The following is a 23,810-nucleotide window of genomic DNA, read 5'->3' on the forward strand; positions in this document are numbered from 1 at the left end:
AAAATGCTTACCATAATTTAGACTTACAGAATAGGAGGTTCAAACTATTTTTATCTTAAAAGCAGTATTTTCTTAATTTCCCCCAAAAACTACTTCCTTGCTAAATAGTAGGATTTTTCTCATCGTTTATGGTAATGTATAGATTTACATCTTCTCACCTTATTTTGACCTCCATGTGACTTAGTGAGATTGAATGGAGGATTGAAGAGACTTGGCAGGATGGGAGCCAGTTTTTTTTGTTTTGTTTTGTTTTGTTTTGTTTTTTTAAGACAGTTTCACTCATTGCTCAGGCTGGAGTGCAATGGCGCGATCTCGGCTCACCGCAACCTCCACTTCCTGGGCTCAAGCAATTCTCCTGCCTCAGCCTCCAGAGTAGCTGAGATTACAGACATGCGCCACCACACCCGGCTAATTTTTTTTTTTTTTTTTAAGTTGAGACTGGGCTTCTCCATGTTGGTCAGTCTGGCCTTGAACTCCTGACCTCAGGTGATCCACCCACCTCAGGCTCCCAAAGTGCTAGGATTATAGGCATGAGCCACCTCGCCTGGCTGGGAGCCAGTTCTTGATGATCTGGTCAGTGGATTTTCCTCAGGAAATATTTCAAGCTTCACCCCGCCCAGCAGGTTCTTAAGATGCCTCCTGGCCAGGCACGGTGTCTCACACCTGTAATCCCAACACTTTGGGAGGTCAAGGCAGGTGGATCACCTGAGGTCAGGAGTTCCAGACCAGCCTGGCCAACATAGTGAAACCCTGTCTCTACTAAAAATACAAAAATTAGCTGGGCATGGTGGCTCATGCCTGTAATCCTAGCTACTCGGGAGGCTAAGGCAGGAGAATTGCCTGAACCCAGGAGGCGGAGGCTGCAGTGAGTTGGATCGCACCAGTGCACTCCAGCCTGGGCAACAGAGCAAGACTCTGACTCAAAAAAAAAAAAAAAGAAAAGAAAAGAAAAAAAAAATGCCTCCTGCTGTCATTTGTTGTGTGACATATAGAACAAAATTCCTAATTAATTATAGCATACAAAAAATAGAAATGTAATCATAAAACAATGCATGAAAAAGCCAAATAGAAATTTTTTTTTCAGTGTTCTGAGTTAGTGACTATCTCCATTGCTATGGTTAATTGAGAGCTGATTTTAAATTATTCTCAAGGAGAATGTGATCATCAATGAGTAAATTGATCCATTTGTACCAAATTCCTATGACGCCATTCCAGTGACACAGTATGCTACTTTTTGATTAAAAGTGGGATTCATGGTCTAGTATGTTCTCAATATGGAAAGATACCTTAAAGAAGTCAAGAAGTCTAGCCCTCCATGATACTTACATTCCTTCATAAATGACTTTGTCGCCTACATTTTATCTCTCCAATGAAGGGGAACTTATTGCTATGGCAGTGTTCTCATCCTCTTCAGTTTTTTAACATTGGGATCTGTTTCCCCTTGTGTATGACTGCATGTGCTTCTAGCATGCCATACCTTGATGATTTCTTAGGTGCTGGTTATACTAACCTGCTTCTACTCCACAGGTGTCCAAGGATGATCGAAGTGATATTGAGTCTAGCTCAGATGAGGAGGACTCAGAACCTCCGGGGAAGAATCCCCACACTGCGACAACCACCAATGGGACCAGTGGTACCAACGGGTATCTCCTGACTGGCTCCTGCTCCATGGATGATTAATTACTCAAAACTACAAGTCCCAAGCAAAGTGAACTATTTGTTCCTGGAAGTATTTAATAAGTTGCAAATGCAGTTCCTTTCATAATATCTCAGCACCAGAAACAAAAATTAAGATTATCAAAGCATTTTGAATAGTGCACTGCCATGTGTCCTGTCTGTGAATGAAGAAGAATTACCATTCTCTCTTTGTAGGCATGCTGTATGTAATTGACACAAGGGAACAGTATTTGCATTTGTACTGTCTTAGAGTATTATTTATTTTTTTGTATTTGTAAATCTGTGGACAAAAGAGGGTTTCCTCACTCCTTTTACTCACTGGGCTCATGACAGTGAAGGAGATGCTCCATCTGCTTCTCCCCCTTTCTCTTGCTGTAGTCCAATGTGCTATGAGCATCAGCTTACTTTGTCACTTAGAGCAAGCAAAACCCAGTGCAAGATTCTCGTTCAGCTCTAAATAGGTTTGCTTTCTTTTAGTTACAGTGCCCATTTTGAAATTGCCTATACAGTCTTAGTGACCATTTAAACCGGACGAACTAGGTGTTTAATTTTCACTCTTCATGTTCAATTAGCAGTTCAAATTAAAGAAGATGGTTATTGGAGAACTTTTTTGAATGGTTTTGTATTAAATTGCTTTGAAATAGATTTCATTTCTTGTGCACACAGCCAAGATTTCTTCAATGGGTGTGAGCTAGTTGAGGGTTAACCTTGTAGGTTGCAGAGTGTATTTGTTTGTTTGTTTGTTTTTCTCTGTGATGAGGTCAGTGCTCTGATTTTGAAGGAGGATATTCACTGAAGCTCATAGTTATAAACAAGGAAATCACTGTTAAGAATGGGAATTTGTCCTGTGTTCTGGGAATAACATAAAGAGAGCAACTGATTTCAGCCAGGTTTTGCCACTACCCTATAATTAGTGCAGTCTTATGTTATAAAAGAAAGAAGTTAACTATATTTGGGGACAAAAAAATCTTTCAAGAGTTGATAAAGATTACCTGTGCAGTGCAGAGCACTTTAATGCAACCAGCTTTCAAGAAAAAGCCCTATCTAGTACTTGATGTTGATGTTTTTATTTTGCTGAGCAAAATAAAGCCAATGGGAGAAAGACTATTTTACCCTTTGCTTTTCTCCTTAAACGTAATCCAGATGACTTTCCTGTTACTAAACACTGAGCAGCATTACACTACAATGCTTCTTTGGTTTCCAGGAATTTTTTTCAAATGGGGCTGTTTCTGGAAAAATGAAAAATTCTATTGGACAATGGCAATATCAACAATGAGGAAAATTACTGAAGAATAAGTTTCCATAAGTCTCCTACACAGCAGTGTTATTTATGTACAGATAAGAAAACCATATGTCGGCCAAAGATTTTATCTCTTCTTCTAACTTTTAGTAAGAGGAAAAAGGGACTATAAAACCCTTCATAAATCAAGAAGGCCGTCACTTAGAACGAACCCCAAACAAAAATGCCATAATATAAATGTGTGAATCAGGGCTGTGAAGACAACAGCAGAAATGCTAACAAGTGTGCAGAAACACCAGAGAGTGCGTATCCTGCTCAGAACCATTCACATTTAATTCAATTCTTTGAAAAAAATTAAAGCTTTTTGCCCACAATTTGCAATCTGTGAGTTAATAGTTAAAAGAATGCTCCCAACCAAAAAATTCTTACTGTAATATTATATCTTTCCCTACTTATTTACAAAATAATGTGTTTCTGTTATGGTCCTTAGTAATAACTGAAGAGGCTTAGAAATACATCTGCTTGTTTATTGAGAAAACGATGCAAATAATTCTGCCTTTAGAGCTTTGTTATTTTATTTCACAAAACAGGCATATGTCTGGGAGTGTAATTTGTGGATGGTTGAGTTTGTAAGAACAATCATAAAAGGACTTGTTAGTCTTCAGAACATCTGCTAAAATGCAAGTATATGTATAAGGTAATAGCATATTACAGCTGAAAATTTTGAGAAGGTAAAAGTTTCTTAATTAAAATATGAACATATTTAGCTTGCTTTAGTGTCTGGGGCAAGTCCTCTCAATGGCTAAAATTAACTTTAGAGATCCATGTGTTCAGGTTTAGATCATATGACACTTGAGCACAGAAGAATAATTTCAAGGAGGTCAGCTTGTAAATTAAAGGTTTAGAAGAATTGCATAAAACGTAGTAAATGGGGTCTGTCATTAGCAAAGGCAAATCTAAGCAATCATTTTTCCCCCCAGAAGTTACTTAGAAGGAGAACTGGGAACACTTGGGGTCTCTCTAACTGATGGCATTCACTTCACACAGTCCTCTGTGTTATCCAGAGATTTTTATTTCATTTTACATTTTAGGGCACAGTTCTTTGGGGCTAATTAAAATGGGGTTTGCAGGCTTTTTATGGTGAAGAATAATATATCTCTGTCTATAGCTTTCCCGTGGTAGCCTGATAAGGCTGAGAGAGAAAAATATGTGCAGTATCCCATCCTCCCCCTGTACCAGGCCATAGCTTTGAAGTGTATTTTGTAAATTCAACTATAGGTTAGTCAGAGTGCTGTTTTTCGTTAATTAACTTAGCCTGTGTTGATATCGCCTCCTTCCTGGTCACATTCAAACCTTCCCAGAGTACAAAGGGGTATGTAGAAAGGATTCCAGAAGAAGTAATACTTTATTCTCTAATGTTAATAGCTTTTCTGGATCTCTTAGTAGGGGGAAAGTAGAAAATCGAGTAGAATTTGGCCTCAGGTCAATAAATGATATAAAAACGTGTGTTCTATTTATGTATATATATGTATGTTTCTCCAAAAAGTGATAAAACCAAAATATCACTGACTCATCCCTACCCATATTCTTTTCATAAAACCCACTCACCAGGTACAACAGAAACTTCCCTCCTTGTTTGTCAGCCTCCTGTTCATGTTCCCCACACACCTGAAGGTGGTAGAATCTTTTCAGCCTCTTAGCCAGTGAGCTAAATATGGCTAAGCACAGGTCATAAGAGCACCTAAGGCCAGCAAATAAGCCAACTACAGTTCACCTTTCCAAATTTGGTCCTATGGATGTTGAGCATAGGGAAGCAACTCTCAGTATTTTGGATTATTCAAGTATATGTGGTAAAAATGCAAATGATTGCTGCTTTACCCCAGGGTTTATTAGCATCCTACTTCTGCTGGGCTGCATCATTATATAATGCCACAGGCATCTAGTCAAGGTAAACAAGCCAGAAAGGTTAGGCAAGAAGTGAGATAAAATCAGATCACCTTTGATCAAAATGGTTGGTGAACCTCCACATGTCCAGTTCTGTTGCCAAACTTTCCATTCAGAGTATTTGGTGGAGTTTGAATTTGAGCAAACTAAATGCCTTCATCTTAGGTAGAAAGGGCCTGAATCTTCCATTTTCTATTCAAACCTCATTGTTATTTGGTCTAAGTAAAAAGTCAGATTTCATTTCCGTTTACCTGAGTTCGCTTTAAAGAGCTTTTCAAAGAGAGCTTTATAGACACCCACAGTTGTCCCCAATCTCTTCATGATGTTGCATTAATAGTTGTTTTTGTCCCTTTCTTGGAAATGTTAATGCCAAAGTTGCCTGAACATTGGGCGGTTTTCTTAATTTGAAGTATAAAAATTATAAAGAGTAATTCCAAAGGTATTAAAAGATTGTTTATCAGTATGTGTGGTGATGTCATTATCTCCAGAGAGGCTTCAAGAAATCCTTTGGAAATAAAAAGTTAAATGTTTACATTTCATGTGGTATTTCAGGTCTTCAGGTTCTGATTAGCTTACTTTTTTCCTTTGTCTTTGGCTGATTTCTGCTTTGTAGATAAATAATAATAGCCCTGAGATGTTTCTAACATTTAAATAAGAAAAAAATCAAATCGAAGTCAGCCTGCTGGAAAAGTGATCACATGGCAGTTGCAGTAACTTGTATGGAAAGAGAAAATGCAATGAGCCCAGTTACTGCACTTGCCACTACCATGCTGTCCATGGAAGGAATAATTAGCAGTTCAGTTGTCACAAGCCGCCCTTGAAGAAAACGCAGCAAAATATTTTAAAATGAAGATATTGCAGTCCCCAGAGCCAGTGAAGGTTTCTTTTGGTAAAATGAAATTGTGCCATTCTCAAAGTACCCCGTAGTGATGAGCACTGACTGGTTCACTGGCCACATTTTAGTTCTTCATAATAGGCCACAAAAGGGCTCTGTGGTTTGCCTCTGTGTGCACTGGCCCCTCCCCACCCCTAGGGGGCACTCAGTAGCTGCTGAGAAGGCCTGTCCACGAGGCTGTTGGAACCCCTCCAATAAATACTTAGAGGTAGTGTATCTGATGCTTGTTTTCATGGAGAAAATTGTATTGGAGAACATAAAGCATCATGAATATTTTTAATAGGATCCGCAGACACCCAAAGGAGAAGCTTGGTCTTTTCCAGGTGTTTCCAACTTGAGTTCAACCCAAAGCCTTTGAAAGGAATGCATTACCACATGGCCACATGCTAAGACCCCATGGGGTCTAACACGGGGCCTAAGAAAGTCTCTGCAGCCAGATAGTACATGGTGTCTCCACAAAACTAGGCATTCTGGAGATGGCCCAGAAAGGGATGTGAGGGGACCGTTAAGATCTGTCTTGCTTATCTCATGCACTCACATTCCTTTCAGCCTCCTGGAGTTCCTGATAAAAGGAAGCCAGGGTGTTGACATTTTTTAGCTATTGATTTCCCAATAGCTTGTGGATCAGTTGTACACCCACACTTCCTTCTCTGCCTAATTCCGTTTTTCTGAAAAAAAAAAAAAAAAAGTAGTATGCCCATATATGTGTGTTTTTCTTAACACAGGTCCATGAAAGTTTGGCTTCCTAGTTTGATGTCTGTTGCATGGCCTGGAAACCAGGGAGCAGCAACTATTGAGATGGTTTCTGTGTTCAGTGAAAAATTCTATTTCATTGAGACAATTTTTTCTTTATCCACAGTAATTTTTTGAAACTGTCATCATGAAACTACCCTTAAGAAAATAAGATTACCTGCAAAAAAAAAGAAATGAGTTATGGAATAGGAACAGTTATGTGATGATTCTGAAACTTTAACTTAGAGCTTCATTACTTTAAGAATGGAAAACAACCTCTGAGTTTGATTTCCCAAAGTTTCATAAAGCCCCTAAGCTCATGATATTCATCAACTCTTTGCCCACATAGTCATTTACCTCCACAGCCGTTTGTTGTCATAGAAGGGGTGGTGGTGTTTGGATTTGATTTTTTTCAACTTGCAGTGAGAAATAGGATAGGTGACAAAACCTTACTTGTTTTCTTAAGACAATTCAGTGCTTGAGCATCTCTGTCAGAAATGGAATGAAATACTGTTAGCCAATTAGAATTATTTTATGTATTGTTATTGTGTTTTGCTGATTTTTATATGAAAATATAATTATTCATTCTTGATCTCTGGAAGCAATCATTATTATGAGGATCATTTTACTTTGGAAACACTTTCATAATAAAGATAAGTATTAAGAGTGCAGTGTAAGTGCCCTTTACTGTAAATGCTAACCAGCTCGTGTGGGTAAAACATCACATCTCACCTGATGAGGTTAATAAAGGCTCACATCATCCCAGTAGATTGTTACAAGCCTCGTCAACTCCCAGTATCACTGTGATCATTGAGAAAGTAATGTTACGTTAACTCGGATAGACTGTAGTATCTCTTTGAAAATTAAGATTAAAACCTCAATGCTAAATTTTATGTAGCACTTTATTCTGGAAAAAAATGGTTTATAGAGATCATCTGAAATATATCAGGTTATGCTTATTTTTAAAAAAATTTTAAAAGAGGCACCTAGGATAAACACCCAAAGCACAACACAAAACTTCCCTTCTCTGTGTATGCACCCCTCATCGGAGTTTGGCCCACATCATCTTCTCTTGGTTTGTACCTCACTTTGTTAGAACTTCTCTCCATCTTTCTCTGTCTTTCCTGTGAAATACCGTCTCTCAATCTGCTCTTTTGCTCTAAGCTTAGGTCATCTAGTACTCAAAAGCCATAAAAATAGCACTGAAATTCAACCAGACACCCCACCACTATCACAAGTATTATAAAAAATAAAGCAGATACCCTATTAAAATCTTATAAACATTATAACCACCCCAACAATAGAATAACTCATGCTGATTTCAAGCATGAGTTATTCTAATAAGTTAAACCACCAACATTCCTCTGAGACACAAAAATACAGACTATGAAAAAATATACTTTTTTGGAATCCATGAATTCTTCAGTTCTATAAACATAGCATAATCTAATGCTATAAGCATCTGTCTTAGTCTGCTTTCTGCTGCTGTAACAGAATACCACACACTGGGTAATTTATAAAGAACGGAAGTTTATTGGGCTCATGGTTCTGGAGGCTGGGAAGTCCAAGAGCATGGTGTTGGAAACTGGTGAAGGTCATCACATGGCAGAAGGTGCCACATGGGAGAGCAAGCATGCTAGACAGAGGAAACTGGGCCAAACTCATCCTTTCATCACTCCTGAAATAAAAGCATTAATTCATGCATAAGGACAAGGTCTTACCTTAAAACTTGAGTTTTGGAGAGGACGTTCAAACTATAGCAGTATCTCTCCTAAGTAGCCAAAGTGCAACTCCCTTTTCTCTAGGCCCCATTGCTTACTACTGGGGCTGCCATATCCAACCTAAGCATCTGTTATTCCTGCCTCCTAATTCTGTTTCCACCAGCCGTGCACTTGCTTCAGTGGGAACAGTGGCAACAATGCTAACAACATTGAGAGATGATAGGACAACAAAGGGGGAGAGCTGTGTACCAAGAACTACTGGGATGCTGGGTGGTCCCTCAGAACCAATTAGCACAGTAACTGGATCCTGGGACCCACACCCTTAATTATTCTGAAAGTGCTGGAGCACGAAGAAACAAAAGTTATATTATTCCTAAACATTAAAATTTTAAATTTTTTAATTAAAAAAAAATTAAGGACAGGGTTTCTCTCAGTTGCCCAGGCTGGAGTGCAGTGTTGCGATCATAGCTTGCTACAGCCACAAACTCCTGGGCACAAGCAATCCCCCCCACCTCAGCCTCCCAAGTCGCTGGGACTACAGGCACACGCCACCAAACCCAGTTAATTTTTTAAATTTTTCATAGTGGTGAAGTCTTGCTATGTTGCCCAGGCTGATCTCAAACTCCTGACCTCAAGCAATCCTCTCACCTTGGCCTTGATGTGCTGGGATTACAGGCATGAGCTACTGCACCCAGCCTGAAATTTAAAAATTATATAAAGCCTGCCTTAGCCAAGGTCCAGGTGGGAAACAGTCACTGTCAGATGGTTAAGTTGAAGAAACTTTAATAAAAGGATGACTTTACAGAGGCATGGACTGGATTACATCAAACAAGGGAGAGTGAGGCACCCAGAGGCTAACAAGTATGGGAAGCCTTTACCACCCCTGGGTTGTAACCAGAGGCCAGTGAGAGGGGCTAGTATGGAAGAGAGGCCACTCTTTGGGGGCTACAAACCTGGATGGAAAGAAAATACCCCAATGTCTCTCTCTTCCTGCCTTGTTATACCACGCATTGGCTGGACTCAGCAGAAAGCTGACAGTGCAGAGCCTGGGGGACGTAGGCTACAGGGTTCAGCCTCCCATGGTGCACAGCAGACAATAGATGCGGGAGAGCAAACCAAATAAGCAGCATAAAACCAGTATTCCTAGAGCCTCCCATAGAGTCTGGCATGTAATAGGACACAAGAAATGTTTGTCGAAGAAACAAATGAACCCAGTTACGAGAGAACTAGTAAGATGGGAGCTGTTAGCAATTAACATTCCATCTATTAGGAAACAAGCAGGAGACAGTACTTTGTCTCCAACTCTTTCTGAACTCAGGATTTCCCTGTGTGGGTTCTGCTTCTCTCACTGGTGCCTCAGGCACAGAAGCTGAGGGGCTTTATGGCAGGCTTGGATAAGGGGATTTGACACCAGCATCCCAAGTCCAGGCATCACGGGAGGGAGATGCAGGACTGAGACTAGAGAAGTGGCTAGAAACAAGCTAAGAGGAACTGAAGAGAGAGGACATGAAGAACTAGAGAATGAATGAAACAGTTGTGAAACAAGGCAAGAAGGTCTATGCTCCAGCATTCATGACTAAGTTTTGAAGCATATCTTCAGGTAAGAAGTTTATTTTTTTTTTTAACTTACTGAATAATAGAAAATATCTGCAGAGCCAAAAATAAACAGCAAAGGCTCAGTTTCCTGGCTGTGTAATTCAATCACTCAAAAATACTTATAGAGAGCCCACTAGGTGCCAGGAATTATTGTAGACACTAAGGACAGAATGATAAATAAGACAGATAAGTTCCTACTTCTATGGAACTTACAATAAAGGGAAGCAAAAAACAAATAAACAAGGAGCTGCACATCATATATCATCAGGGAAATGCAAATTAAAACATCAATGGGATACCACTACAAATGTCACAGAGTGGCCAAATTCCAGAACACTAACAACACCAAATGTTGACAAGCATGTAGGGGAACTCTGTTGATTGCTGGTGGAAATGCAAATGGTTCACACACTTTGGAAGACAGTTTGGCAGTTTCTTGAAAAATTATAAACATACTCTTCCCGTATGATCCAGCAATCATACTCCTTGGAGTTTACCTGAAGGAGTTGAAAATTTATGTCTGCACAAAAACCCATACATGGATGAAATTTATACATACATAGCAGCTTTATTCATAGTTGCCAAAACATGGAAGCAACCAAGATGTCCTTCGGTAGGTGAATGGATAAGCAAACTGTGGTACATCCAGATAATGGGATATTATTCAGTGCCAAAAAGAAATGAGCTATCAAGCCACAGAAAATATATGGGGAAACTTAAATACATGTTACTTAGTGAAACAGCCAATCTGAAAAGGTTATGTACTATATGATTCCAACTATATGACATTCTGGAAAAGACAAAACTGTGGAGACAGTGAAAAGATCAGTGGTGGCCAAGGGTTGCAGGCGAGAGAGGGATGAATAAACAGAATAGATATTTAGGGCCAGGAAACTACTATAAATGATACTTTCATAGTGGATACATGTCATTATACATTTGTCCAAACCCATAAAATGTACACCACCAAGAGTGAACCCTCATGTAAACTGTGGACTCTGGATGATAATTATGTGTCAATGGAGGATCATCAATTATAACAAATGTACCGCTAGTGGGTGATGTTGATAATGGGGGAGGCTATGCAAGTGTGGGGGCACGAGGGTTATGGGAAATTTCTGTACCTTCCTCTCAATTTTGCAGTGAACCTAAAACTGCTCTAAAATAATAAAGTCTATTTTAAAAAATAAACAAGGAATATTAGTTTGCTAGGGCTGCCATTACAAAATACCACAGACTGGGTGGCTCAGAACCATGAGAAAATAAATTCAAGAACAAAGTGTATCTTCTCACAGTTCTGGAGGCTAGAAGTCCAAGATCAAGGTGCTGTCAGGATTGATGTCTCCTGAGGCCTCTCTTCCTGGCTTACAGATGGCTCCTTACTTTGTCTTTCCTCTGTGTATGTCTGTATCCTAATCTCTTCTTCTGAGGAATCCAGTCATACTGGATTGGGGCCCAGCCATATGACCTCATTTTACCTTAATCACCTCTTTAAAAGCCCTACATTCAAATATTGTCACCTCCTGAGGCAATAGAGGTTAAGGTTTCAACAAGAATTTGGAGGAAGACACAATTCAGCCCTTAAAACAAGGCAATTTCACATAGTGACAAAGTGATATGGCACGGCTGAGCTCCCCACTAAACTCCACCCTTAAGCCTGGAACCTCGGCCCTAAGTAAAAACAGCTGACCCAATTTTTCCGCCCAAATGTTGTTTTTTCGCCTGCCATGCCCTTATCCTGTGCCCATAATAGGACTCAGCTGGCAGAGCAACACAAGCAGCTGAGCATTGGGGATACAAGCTGCTGAGCGTCGGGGATACAGGTGGCTGAGTGGTAAGCAGAGAAGCAGCAACAAGAGTGTTGGAGACTACAGATAGATGCGACTAACTTCAGATGGTGCAGCTTCAAGGAAAGATCACCTTCTTTCTGCACCATCCCCTTTCCAACTCCCCATCCCACTGAGAGCCACTTTTATCGACCAATAAAATCCTCTGCGCATACACCACCCTTCAATCCATTTATATGACCTGATTCTTCCTGGATGCTGGACAAGAACCAGGGTGCCAAGAGGACAGGGACTCGGATGCCACTGCAGGGCCCACACAAAGCCTGTTTTTGCCAGAGAGGAGCAACCAGCTAGTTCCAGCATTCAGCAGGCTGAGTGAAACAGGCCACGCCAGTTCCAGCCCAAAAAGGGGGTCAATGTCAAGGGAACAATCCCATCTCAAAAGGACAAAAGTAATGAAGAAATAAGGTGATTTCATGGTGATTGCCAGGGCTCTTCAGATTGGGTGGTTAAAGGCACCTTATGGACAGGTGATCTGAGCTAAGACCTTACTGACAGGAGCAGCCAGTGGGGGAATCTTGCATAGGAGCAATCCAGACAGAGGCAGTGGGAACCTGAAAGACAAAGGCCGCAAGGTGGGACTATGCTTCTAAATTCAAGGAATAACAAGAAGGCCAGTGTGGATGAAGCATAATGAACAAAAGGAAGGTGCAGGCCATAAGACTGAAAAGTTAGCAAGGGACAGATCATATAGGGCCCATATCCTATTCCCGTGGTAAGGAGGGCAAGTTTTAGGCTAAGAGTAGTGGGAAACATTTCAGGGATTTGAGAAGGGAGTAGCATAATCTTATTGGTTGTCATCTTTAATAAGAGAAAGGACATGAGCTAAACAATGGAACAAATACAAATTTGTATTTATAACTGGAAAAAGCCTTCTTAAACTCCTAGTGTGTCAGTAGTGTCTGCATTGCACGACAAGGCAGGAAGATGGGCACATGGCCATGGGAGGATATAAAGGATTACATATTACTGAAGATTTAACCCCCAAGCAAGAAAGTCAAAGTCCTGATGGAGAATGAGAGGTGGAAGGTTTTGCTGTAAGTATGCTGAGATCTGGGACAGGAAATGCCTCCAGGTCACTTCAAGGAAAGCAACTTGAAAAAAATATGAGAAACTGGCAATCATCAGCCAGAGGAGATCCTTAGGTAGGAAGGCAAACTTCCTGACTAAAGGCAGTTCTTTTCCATTGTTTTGTTAACACCTTTCTGTATGTAGTTCAAAGGCACCTAGTGGACTGTGAATTGATGGATGAGACCAATTTCCGTAGCACCTCTCTGGAGGAGGAGAGAAGCCAAAAATGACAATACTCACTGTTTGTAGATTTCACAACAGCTAGTTGTGACCCTGCCTAGGTTAGCATGACACCACTACCCAGGGAGGTGAGATAGAGAAGAGAATCAACCTTGTTTTCCTACTGTGTGTCAGGCATAATGCTGGGTGCAAAACTGCCTCAGTCAAGCCACTTATCCCCTGAAATGTAGATACATTTTATTCTTGTTATTCATGATAGTTATGTTCCAAAAAGTCACTGGAAGCACTGAATTAGCCAATGCTGGATCATTACTCCTAGGAGAAATACAGGGTTAGGTTTCCAGGACCCTCTGGTCACATTTCATCAACTGATTAATACATAACCTTGCTTTATGTGTATTTGTTTAAAGACTTCCTATTTAATCTGTATTATTAGTTAATTACCATTGAACTCATAGCCAACTGCACTATAACTCATTCCTGAATGAAGCTTATCAACACATGCATTTTTGTAACTGCCCAGTGGGTTCTCCTTGCCAGCTGCCCAGATACAGCTGATTTATCAAGATAAAGGAATTGCAATTGAGAAACTCGAGTTTAATTCACACAGAGCTGGCTGAATGGAAGACTGGAGTATTATTATGCAGATCAGTCTTCCTGAAAATTCAGAGGCTAGGGTTTTTCAAGAATAATTTGGTGGGCCAGAGAATGGGTGCTGCTGATGGGTTTGTGATGCAATCATAGAGGTGTGGAAAATGGTCCTTGTGAGTGCTCAATTCACTTCTGGGTAGGGACACCACCTGGATGGGGCCACAGGTAGGTTCAGGTGGAGACATTGGTCATCAGAAATGCAAAAACCTGAAAAGACATCACAAAAGGCCAATCTTAGGCTCTATAAGACAGATGTTATCTGCAAGAGTAATTGGGGAAGTTGCAAATCTTCTGGAGGTTACTGAAGAATAATGGTTTATAATCCTTTATGTCTACACCTTAGCAGAATTTAGGCTCCTCTCATTCTCCTAACCTGGTGGTCTTTCATTAGCTTTACAAAGGGAGGTTTTGTTTTGGGGAATGGCTATTATTTAAACTATAAACTAAATGTTCCCAAGGTTAGCTTGTCCCAAGCCCAAGGAATGATTTAGGGCAGTTTGGAGGTTAAAAGCAAGATGAGGGTTAGTTAGATCAGATTTCTTTCACTGTTGTAATTTTCTCACTGTTATTTTGCAAAGGTAGTTTCATTTTCTCCATAAGGCATATCACAGCTTTCTTACAATTAAGCACCCTAGACAGCACTTTAGCACTACACGTGGGCACCATTTTAAACAGCAAAATCACCAACAAAAAGCACAAAGATGCAAAAGTTGTGTCACTAGACAGACTACAAAAAGGAAATTATTTGTTTACAGCATGAGTTGAATGAAGAAGGCAGAATGGCGCCTTGTTCAGCCGCAGCTGAGAATGTGTGCATCGAGTGACTCAAAATTTTCACCATAGATGACTATAAAAGCTGCATGTATTCATCAGGGTTCTCCAGAGAAGCAGAACTGTTACAGTATGTAGCTAGTCAGGCATGAGCAGGGCAGAAGAAGGCCACTCCTGAACCAGGAATGTCAGGCGACTATCAGGTGATAGTCAGGTGGTTGTTACACTGTTTCTCTAAAATAATAATTGGTCAACATGTTAAGGCAGTCTCCCAACAGATAGAAAAAAACCTGAAACTGGTTATCAGCAGCTTCCCAATAAGATCTCAGGAGTTGGGTGAGTGGGCTCAAGCATGCTTATTAAGAGGCAAAATTGTGAAGTTTAACTGTTAAATGTCCTTCTAGGAGCATTCAACTGGTAAGGGAAGAAGGCCTCAAGTGAGCATGCATACAACTCCAATAAACACACTGCAAGTGCAGCCCCACCCAAGTGCTAGCAGGCACTACGCATGCAGACAGCCCACCTCAAGGGAAGAATCGGGAGAAGGGATGCAAGACCTCGGAAGTATGCCAACATACAAAACCCCAAGTCAAAGGTCAGACCAGGCACTTGATCTCTCAAGTTGCCCGCTTGGCCATCTTCCAAGTAACTTTCATTCTTGCGCTAAAACTTTTAAATAAACTTCACTCCTGCTCTAAAAAACTTGCCTTGGTCTTTCATTCTGCCTTATGCCCCAGCAGTCAAATTCTTTCTTCTGAGAAGGCAAGAATTGAGGGTGCTGCAGGCCTGTACAGATTTGCCGACAGTAGCAGAACCAATAAAATACGTGTGTGTGTGTGTGTGTGTGTGTGTGTGTGCAGAGAGAAGGAGAGAAAGGGAGGGAAGGAGAGAGAGATTTATTATGGGGATTGGTTCACACCAAGATGATGGAGGCCGAGAAGTCCCAAGATCTTCGGTTACAAACTGTAAAACCAGGAGAGTTGATGGTACAGTTCCAGTCTAAGTCCAAAGACCTGAGAGGTAGGAGAGCTGTTGGTGTACGTTCCAGTCCCAGTTTGGTTCTAAGGGCAGGAGAAGACCAATGTCACAGCTCAAAGACAGTCAAGTAGAGAGAGACCAAATTCTTCCTTTCTCAGACTTTCTTGTTCAATTCAAGCCTTTAAGAATTAAATGAGGCCCACTCACACTGGGAAGGACAATCTACTTTACTCAGCCTACAGATTCAAATGTTAATCTCATTCAAAGACATCTTCACAGATACACCAAGAATATAGCTTAACTAAAGCACCCTGTATGTAACCTAAGCACCCTGTAGCCTAAGCACCCTGTAGCCCAGTTAAATTGACACATAAAATTAACCATCACATGCTTTGAGTATTGATTCTTGGTTTGCAAATAAATTTTAGAGAGTAGGTGAATTCACAAATATGGAATCCAGCAATCATAAGGATGAAGAGTATCATCATTCATCAGTGGTGTGATGGAAGCAGCTCATACCAGCTTGCATTGGCTGATTGTTATATTTTCTGAAATTTTGCAAGCTGATCATTAAACAGCCATTTTAAAAAATTAAATAAACTTACAAATTAAAATTATATTTTAAAATATAGGTAATATGACCAGGCACAGTGGCTCTCACCTGTAATCCCAGCACTTTGGGAGGCCAAGGCAGAAGGATTGCTTAAGCCCAGGGGTTGGAGACTAGTCTGTACAACATGGTGAAACCCTGTCTCTATCAAAAAAATACAAAAATACAAAAATTAGCCAGTAATGGTGGCACACACCTGTAGTCCTAGTTACTTGGGAGGCTGAGATGGGAGGATTGCTTGAGCCTGGGAGGTCAAGGCTGCAGTGAGGTGTGATTACACCACTGCACTCCAGCTTGGGCACAGAGCGAGACCCTGCCTCAAAAAAATACATATTTACAGGTAATAAATACCCAAAAACATCAACTTTAATGATTTCCCTATATTCAACTATCTATGCTCTTGAAGTTATTTACATCTATTGTATTTGTATGAGGGATACAAGTGTGTATTTGTATGTGCTGTTGTGCATTTCTTCACAAATCTGTGTTCAGGGACATTACTTTCCTAGACCATGTATTTAATAACTGTATAATTAGCAACAAAAGCTGCAAATTAGGGCTTTCTTATTTATTTATTTATTCATTTATGATGAGCCAGTTGGCAAACACTCCCCAGCACAGTAAAGATTTGACCCCAGACCGGAGTGATTCCAAAACTTACACGTACTCTTTCTGGTTCATTACACAGATTCCAGTGCTTGCATTTGTTTCTGAAGATGTGGGCTGCCAAGATTTCTACTGCATTTCAAATTCTCCATTGGCTTTTTTTCTCATCTACCTCCGTTAATTTTTCTTACAGATCTAGTTTTTCCTCCTGTAGTTTTCATCTCTATCTTCCCTCTTTTTGGCGTGATATTGTATAGTCCTTTCAACTATATTGGAAGCTTTTCTTGGGGAAGACCCCCAATAAATCAAATACATCAATAACTGAACTCAATTTTTCAAGTTCACTGTATCAGTCTAATTCACAAAGGGCACATCTCCTTCCTCAATCTAACCCTGGGAACTTGCAAGGGCAAACATAACCCAGAACACAGGTTCAAAAAGAACCAGTACAAGCAGTTCAGTCATTCAATACATTGCAGACTGAAGAATGGAAGCGATCTAGGTAGTAACGCTAGTTTTTTAGGGATCTGGGTTTTAAGAATGGGCTGAAAGACTCATAGGGAAATAGTCCCAGGGGTGGGTAGTAGGTGAGGGATGAAATGCTACAAAGCGAGTTTATTTTCTGTAACTTGAGTTATAGGAAATAAAAGAGCAGTTACCAGCCCTCCTCTTTTTGAGTCATAGCTGTTAATTTGATTCATCAGGACTGAACTCTTGGCTCTGGCTAAGGTTCCTGACCCAGAGTGCTAGTTACTGTCTGGCAAGCCATCAAGCAATCCTATGTTAGATTTCAGACTAATTGGAGCTATGTCACCAAAGATGAGTTCAAAAGGGTCCCTAGAGTTTTTAAGAGCAATGAGTATTGTTTTTCTCTCAGCTGAGGGTACTAGATGGTACATAGAACTGAGCCCTGATGTACTACACTTCTAGTGCTGCCATTTCTTAGTTGTATCACTTACAAGTCATTTCTGAGGAGTTATAAAATAGTTTGCACTATGCTAACCAGTAGTTTACACTACGCTACATGTACCAAATTGTTTACCCACAAAGCCAGAACACTAATGAAAGCAGTAAAATGCACATCAACATTAAGTCAATAAATGTATTGAGCACCAATCGTTCGAGACATTACGTTAGGCTTTGTGAGGAGTATGAGGAAGTCAAGGGCAAAGCTGCTACATTGAAGGGGGTCTCAATACAGTTAGGGAGGCAGGCCACAGGCAGAAGTTATTAGCTCTAAAGAATTTTTTTTTTTTTTTAAGACAGAGTCTCACTCTGTTGCCCAGGCTGGAGTGCAGTGGCACGGGATCTCAGCTCACTGTAACCTCTGCCTCCCAGGTTCAAGTGATTCTCGTGCCTCAGCCTCCTGAGTAGCTGGAATTACAGGTGCATGCCACCACACCCAGCTAATTTTTTTGTATTTTTAGTAGAGTTGGGGTTTCACCATATTGGCCAGGCTGGTCTTGAACTCCTGGCCTCAAGTGATCCACCTACCTCGGCCTCCCAAAGTGCTAGGATTACAGGCATAAGCCACTGCACACGGCCAGCAAAAGGCTTTTAAAAATAAAAATAAAATCTATAGATATAAGACATTGGTATCATCGTTATATCAAATATGTTGTGAGAATAGTAATTGCCAGAAAAGTTCAGAGGAGAGAGAGGTTGTGTTATAGTAGTCAGGCAGACATCAGCAGGCCAGGAGAGGGCTGCACGCCCAACCAGGAATGTCAGACGACCATCAAGTGATGGTCAGGTGGTTGTTACACTGTTACAATCATTATTTCTCTAAAACAATAATTAGTCACAGCCAGCACGAGGGAAAGGCAATCTCCCGACAGATAGAAAAAACCTGAAACTGGTTATCAGCAGCGTCCCAATAAGATCTCAGGTGTTAGGTAAGTGGGCTCAAGCATGCGCACTATGAGGCAAAATGGGGGAGTTTAACTGGTATATGACCTTCCTCTAGGGTCGTTAGATTGGTAATAGAAGAACGTCTCAAGTGAGCATGCGTATAACTCCCGTAAACACACTGCGCATGCAGCCCTTCCCAAGCACTGGTAGGGCACTGGGCGTGCAGACAGCCCACCAGAAGGGAAGAATCAGGAGAAAAGCGATGCAAGATCCCAGAGGTATGCCAATATATAAAACCCTAAGGCAAAGGTCAAGCCAGCCACTTGATCCCTCAAGTGGCCAGCTTGGCCCTCCTCGAAGTGTACTTTACTTCCTTTCGTTCCCGCCCTAAAACCTTTTAGTAAACTTTCACTCTTGCTCTAAAACTTGCCTCAGTCTCTCAGTCTGCCTTATTTTTCCTCGGTCAAATTCTTCCCTGCCTCCCCCCTCCTCCAGAGTAGCTGGGACTACAGGCGCCCGCCATCACACCTGGCTAATTTTTTGTATTTTTAGTAGAGACGGGGTTTCACCATGTTGTTCAGGCTGGTCTCGAAGGCCTGACCTCAAGTGATCCACCTGCCTCAACCTTCCAAAGTTCTGGGATTACAGGCGTGAGCCACCACACCCGGCCCCAAATTCTTTCTTCTAAGGAGCTAAGAATTGAGTTCGCTGCGGACCCATAAGGATTCGCTGCTCGTAACAGCTGCTTCTGGGATCAGGTGAGAAAAGGTTTCAAGCAGAAAGCTAGGAAGAATGAATAGTATTTGAATGAGTCAAGTGGAAAGAGGAAAGGCATTTGAGACAAAGGGCATAGCGTGAAGCAGTGAGGCAGCCTCCACCCCACTCCCTACCACCTGTTCTCCCCCTTAGTGGCCTGACCTTGACCTTCCACTCCATCCTCATCCCTCCCCATGGGCACTGTCTCAGAATGTGCCATGCCTGTGACAGCTCCAGGACTCTGGCCATGCTGCTTACACTGCCACAGAGACCTCTTTCCTCTTCTTCTTCATGTCGCTAACTCTTACTTGGCCTTGAAGACTAATTTGTGTTAGAAGTTAGTCTTCCCAGAAAGCCTTAGCCTTTGGGAATTTGGTGCTCTTCCTTGAGAAGAAAAGGTACAACCATTTAACTCCATCAGAACACTTATCACACGGCCTTCCCCACTGGACTCAATGGAAGCATCTTGAGGGCAAAGGCCTTACCTTTTATAGCTGATCCTTATCAGCCACAGTGTCCACTACACAGCAGGTGCCCAATAAATTCCTGTAGAATGAATATGTATTTACAGAAAGAGGTGCTGTGAGAAGATGCCTCAGTTTTGGAAAGGAAAAATGGGTTGATTTTTACATTTTGAATTTAAGCTGATGAGAGTCCTTTCATGTGGACATGTCTAACAAAAATTGGAAGTAGAAGACTGAAACTGGAGGCTGTTGTGATTTTCATTTTTTTAAATTTTTTTCAGATAAACTGGAGCACAAGAGGGTAAAAACTTTGTCCTTGGTCTTACAGCCAGAAAGTGGTGATGCAAAGAACTTAGTCCAAGCTTTGATCTGTTCTGCACTGCCTGCCAAAGCAGAACCTTGAGAAATACCCATGTTTGGGGGATGAGAGGAAGAAGATAAATCAGCAAAGAAAATAGTGATAAGAAAGGTAAGTGATAAGAAAAAAAAATGATGTAAATAATAATGATGACAGCCAGGCTTGGTGGTTTATACCTGTAATTCAAGCACATTGGGAGGCCAAGGCAGGAGAAATGCTTGAGCCCAGGAGTTCAAGGCTGCAGTGAGCTATGATGGTGCCACTTGCACTCCAGCCAGAGTGACAGAGTAAGATCCTACCTCAGAAAAAAAAAAAAAAGATGATGATATTGATGACTTTTTCTTCTTCCTTTTTCTTTTTCCATTCCTTTCCCTTCTCTTCCTGAACTGTTCAGTCCCTAAACCTCAAATAGGACAGAGCAGAGCAGATATCTCTGCTAGGTGAGGGAATCACTGTGGCCCAGAGTGGAATGATGGGGGCCAAATTGGGCATGGAGATGTCTGCCCAGGAGGACAGTGCAGCTGGCAGAATCGTAGCCCAAGGTGGGGGTGAAGAGGAATCCACACAAGGTGGGAGTGAGGAGTTGGAGGAGGAAGCATGAAGAATCAAAGCCCAAGCAGGGTGATGAGGCCATCCCTGCAGAGGGGCAGCCTGGCATGAGAAGCCAGAGCATGGAAAGTCAGAGTGGAAGCAGTGGGAGATGGGTTACATAGGGGAGGATTGATCAAAGGCGTAAATATATTAACAATAAGGGGAGCCAGTTTCTCACTGCTGGAAAAGGGAAGTGTAAATATGGAGGAGGAGAAAACCGAATGAACTTAGTAGTATCGGATTAAAATTGTAAGTATCCATGTATGGTTTTTAATAGGTAGATATCAAAATGAACACAGATGTAAGTGTGTATATGCATTTACCTGTGAGTATGTGTGCGTATACACACACACAGATAAAAAGATAGATAGATAGATAGATGATAGATATTTCATAACTGTCCACCTCAGAGCCTAGAGTCAATGCCTCCTCAGTAGCTCCTCCTGAGCACACCTAGCGCCCCAGGTCTTGGTTTCTAAATCCATCCTAAACCCTTTCTCCACTAAAGGAACCAGGGCTCCTTGAAGAAGTAGCTGAACCAAGAGGTGGGCAGGGAAAGCAAAGGCTGGGTGTGGAACATCTTTTTGGGCCAGAAAGCAAAGTAGTACTTAAAGAATGATGGGAAAATGTTATGAGGACATAGAACCAACGAAAATCTGGGATATTTTGTGCCTTAAAATTAATAAGCTGGTGTATTAGTTTGTTCTCACGCTGCTAAGGAAGACATACCCGAGACTGGGTAATGTATAAAGGAAAGAGGTTTAATAGGCTCACAGTTCCACATGGATGGGGAGACCTCATAACCATGGCCGAAGGCAAAAGGCATATCTTACGTGGCTGCAGGCAAGAGGGCTTGTATAGGGGAACTCCCCTTTATAGAACCATCAGATCTCATGAGACTTATTCACTGTCATGAGAACAGCACAAGAAGCACCTGCCCCAATAACTCAATTACCTCCCACTGGGTCCCTCCCACAACATGTGGAGATTGTTACAATTCAAGGTGAGATTTGGGTGGGGACAGAGATCCAAACCGTATCAGCTGGAGTGTGCCTCCTATTGATTAAACAAGTCATGAGCCCAGCCCAGATTCAAAAAGAGGGTATGAAGCGGAGGTGCAGTTAATTGGGAGGCTACTACTATCACAACCAATGCCATGGAAAATCAAATATATTAGGAAAAGTAGAAGTTGCTAGTAACCTTGGGAAGCTGAAACTGCTTAAAGTAGCTGGTACAAACTGAAAGTCAGACCAAGAAACAAAGGGCCTTCAAGAAGCTTTCTGAACCATTCTGCCAGCTCTGAGCGTATTTTCTGAACCAGTACTTGGAAAAACTGGTCTCATAAAAGAGCTTATGAGAGCAGAACCACCTCACTGGGGCACCCACAGGCCGTGGGAAATATGATGCTTTCTTAATGCCGCTGGTTTTTAGTCAGGCCACAGTGAGAAGGAACAGTCCTAACAGGCCCCCAGCCAGATCGAGTTAGCTCATTCTTGTTTTAGTCAAGCAGTAAAATTTGCTAATGTTCTACTTTAAGTGCTTTCTCCAAAGACATCCCTCTTTGCCTCGTGTGTTGAACCATCATTCAGTGAGTATATTTCATGGAAAATATGATTGATTGTCTTTTGTAGCAATAATAAAATGCTATGGCAACTTTGCCATAAAGATAATACTAGTAATAAATTATAATGCATTGAATAAAATGGGAAACTATGAGTTCATATGATAAAATTAATATATAATAAACTGAAAATGTGATGAGGAGAAAGATGTTTGCCTAGTTTCAAGGTGTACGTCGCCACAAAATATTTACTAACTTCAAAGGTTAAAGTAGTGACTCTACAGCGAAGCAGCCTGGCAGACACCATCCTAATCAGGTGAACACCATCAGTAATGGGGCAAATGAAATGAGTCACGTGAATGAATGCAATAAGATCACAGCATCACTTCTGTGATTTTCCTGCCAAAGATACGAAACCTGAATCTGATCATGAGCAAACATCAGATAAGTCCAAATTGAAGGACGTTACATAAAATAATTAACTGGTCATCTTCAAGTCTGTCAATGGCAGGAAAGCCAAGGAGGAGCTAAGAACTGTTCCAGAGTGGAAACTAAAGAAACAGTGACTGAATGCCAGGCACGATACTGAACTGGATCCTGTTGCTATGGGGAACTTAGGCAGGACAATTGGTGGAACTCAGGGTTAGATAGTAGTGATGAATCCATTTCAATTTCCTGCTTTTGATGGTTGTATTTTGGTTTTGTTGGAGAACATCCTTGTTTGAAGGAAATGCACACTAAAATATTAGAAGGTGAAGGAGCATTAGATTGGCAACTTATTCAGGACAAAAGGAAAAAAATCCTTGTAATGAACTTGCAATTTGTTTGTAACTTTGAGAGTATTTTTAATCAATATATTTGTTTTCTTTTTTTAAATTTTATTATTATTACACTTTAAGTTTTAGGGTACATGTCACAATGTGCAGGTTTGTTACCTATGTATACATGTGCCATGTTGGTGTGCTGCACCCATTAACTCATCATTTAACGTTAGGTATATCTCCTAATGCTATCCCTCCCCCCTTTCCCCACCCCACAACAGTCCCCAGTGTGTGATGTTCCCCTTCCTGTGTCCATGTGTTCTCATTGTTCAATTCCCACCTGTGAGTGAGAACATGCGGTGTTTGGTTTTTTGTCCTTGCGATAGTTTGCTGAGAATGATGGTTTCCATTTTCATCCATGTCCCTATAAAGGACATGAACTCATCCCTTTTTATGGCTGCGTAGTATTCCATGGTGTATATGTGCCACATTTTCTTAATCCAGTCTATCATTGTTGGACATTTGGGTTGGTTCCAAGTCTTTGCTATTGTGAATAGTGCCACAATAAACATACGTGTGCATGTGTGTTTATAGCAGCATGATTTATAATCCTTTGGGTATATACCCAGTAATGGCATGGCTGGGTCAAATAGTATTTCTAGTTCTAGATTCCTGAGGAATTGCCACACTGTCTTCCACAATGGTTGAACTAGTTTACAGTCCCAGCAACAGTGTAAAAGTGTTCCTATTTCTCCACATCCTCTCCAGCACCTGGGTTGTTTCCTGACTTTTTAATGATCACCATTCTAACTGGTGTGAGATGGTATCTCATTGTGATTTTGATTTGCATTTCTCTGATGGCCAGTGATGGTGAGCATTTTTTCATGTGTTTTTTGGCTGCATAAATGTCTTCTTTTGAGAAGTGTCTGTTCATATCCTTCACCCACTT

The 23,810-nt window shown here is 41.1% G+C and overlaps 2 protein-coding genes across 22 annotated transcripts in view; both read left to right on the forward strand.

The window, feature by feature from the left end:
- The window catches only part of CERS6 (ceramide synthase 6), a 326,067-nt gene extending 318,908 nt beyond the window's left edge, over positions 1 to 7,159 (forward strand). For both annotated transcript variants that reach the window (XM_003824310.6, XM_003824309.6), the window contains one exon: positions 1,528 to 7,159. In XM_003824310.6, coding sequence (XP_003824358.1) covers positions 1,528 to 1,680 — 153 coding nt within the window. In that variant the 3' untranslated portion in view covers positions 1,681 to 7,159. The remainder of the gene's footprint in view (positions 1 to 1,527) is intronic.
- An 11,341-nt stretch (positions 7,160 to 18,500) lies between these two features.
- Positions 18,501 to 23,810, forward strand: part of NOSTRIN (nitric oxide synthase trafficking) — a 78,873-nt gene continuing 73,563 nt past the window's right edge. For 7 of the 20 annotated variants that reach the window (XM_055108714.1, XM_055108716.1, XM_034954438.2 and 4 more), the window contains exons 1-2: positions 18,521 to 18,648; positions 19,919 to 20,059. The gene's annotated coding sequence lies outside the window, so the exon portion shown is untranslated. Of the gene's footprint in view, positions 18,649 to 19,059; positions 19,129 to 19,871; positions 20,060 to 23,810 lie in introns of all 20 variants that reach the window. The other 13 variants (XM_055108731.1, XM_055108719.1, XM_055108718.1 and 10 more) reach the window with 11 other exon arrangements.

Source organism: Pan paniscus, chromosome 13 (assembly GCF_029289425.2).
Source record: "Pan paniscus chromosome 13, NHGRI_mPanPan1-v2.0_pri, whole genome shotgun sequence".
NCBI lineage: Eukaryota > Metazoa > Chordata > Mammalia > Primates > Hominidae > Pan > Pan paniscus.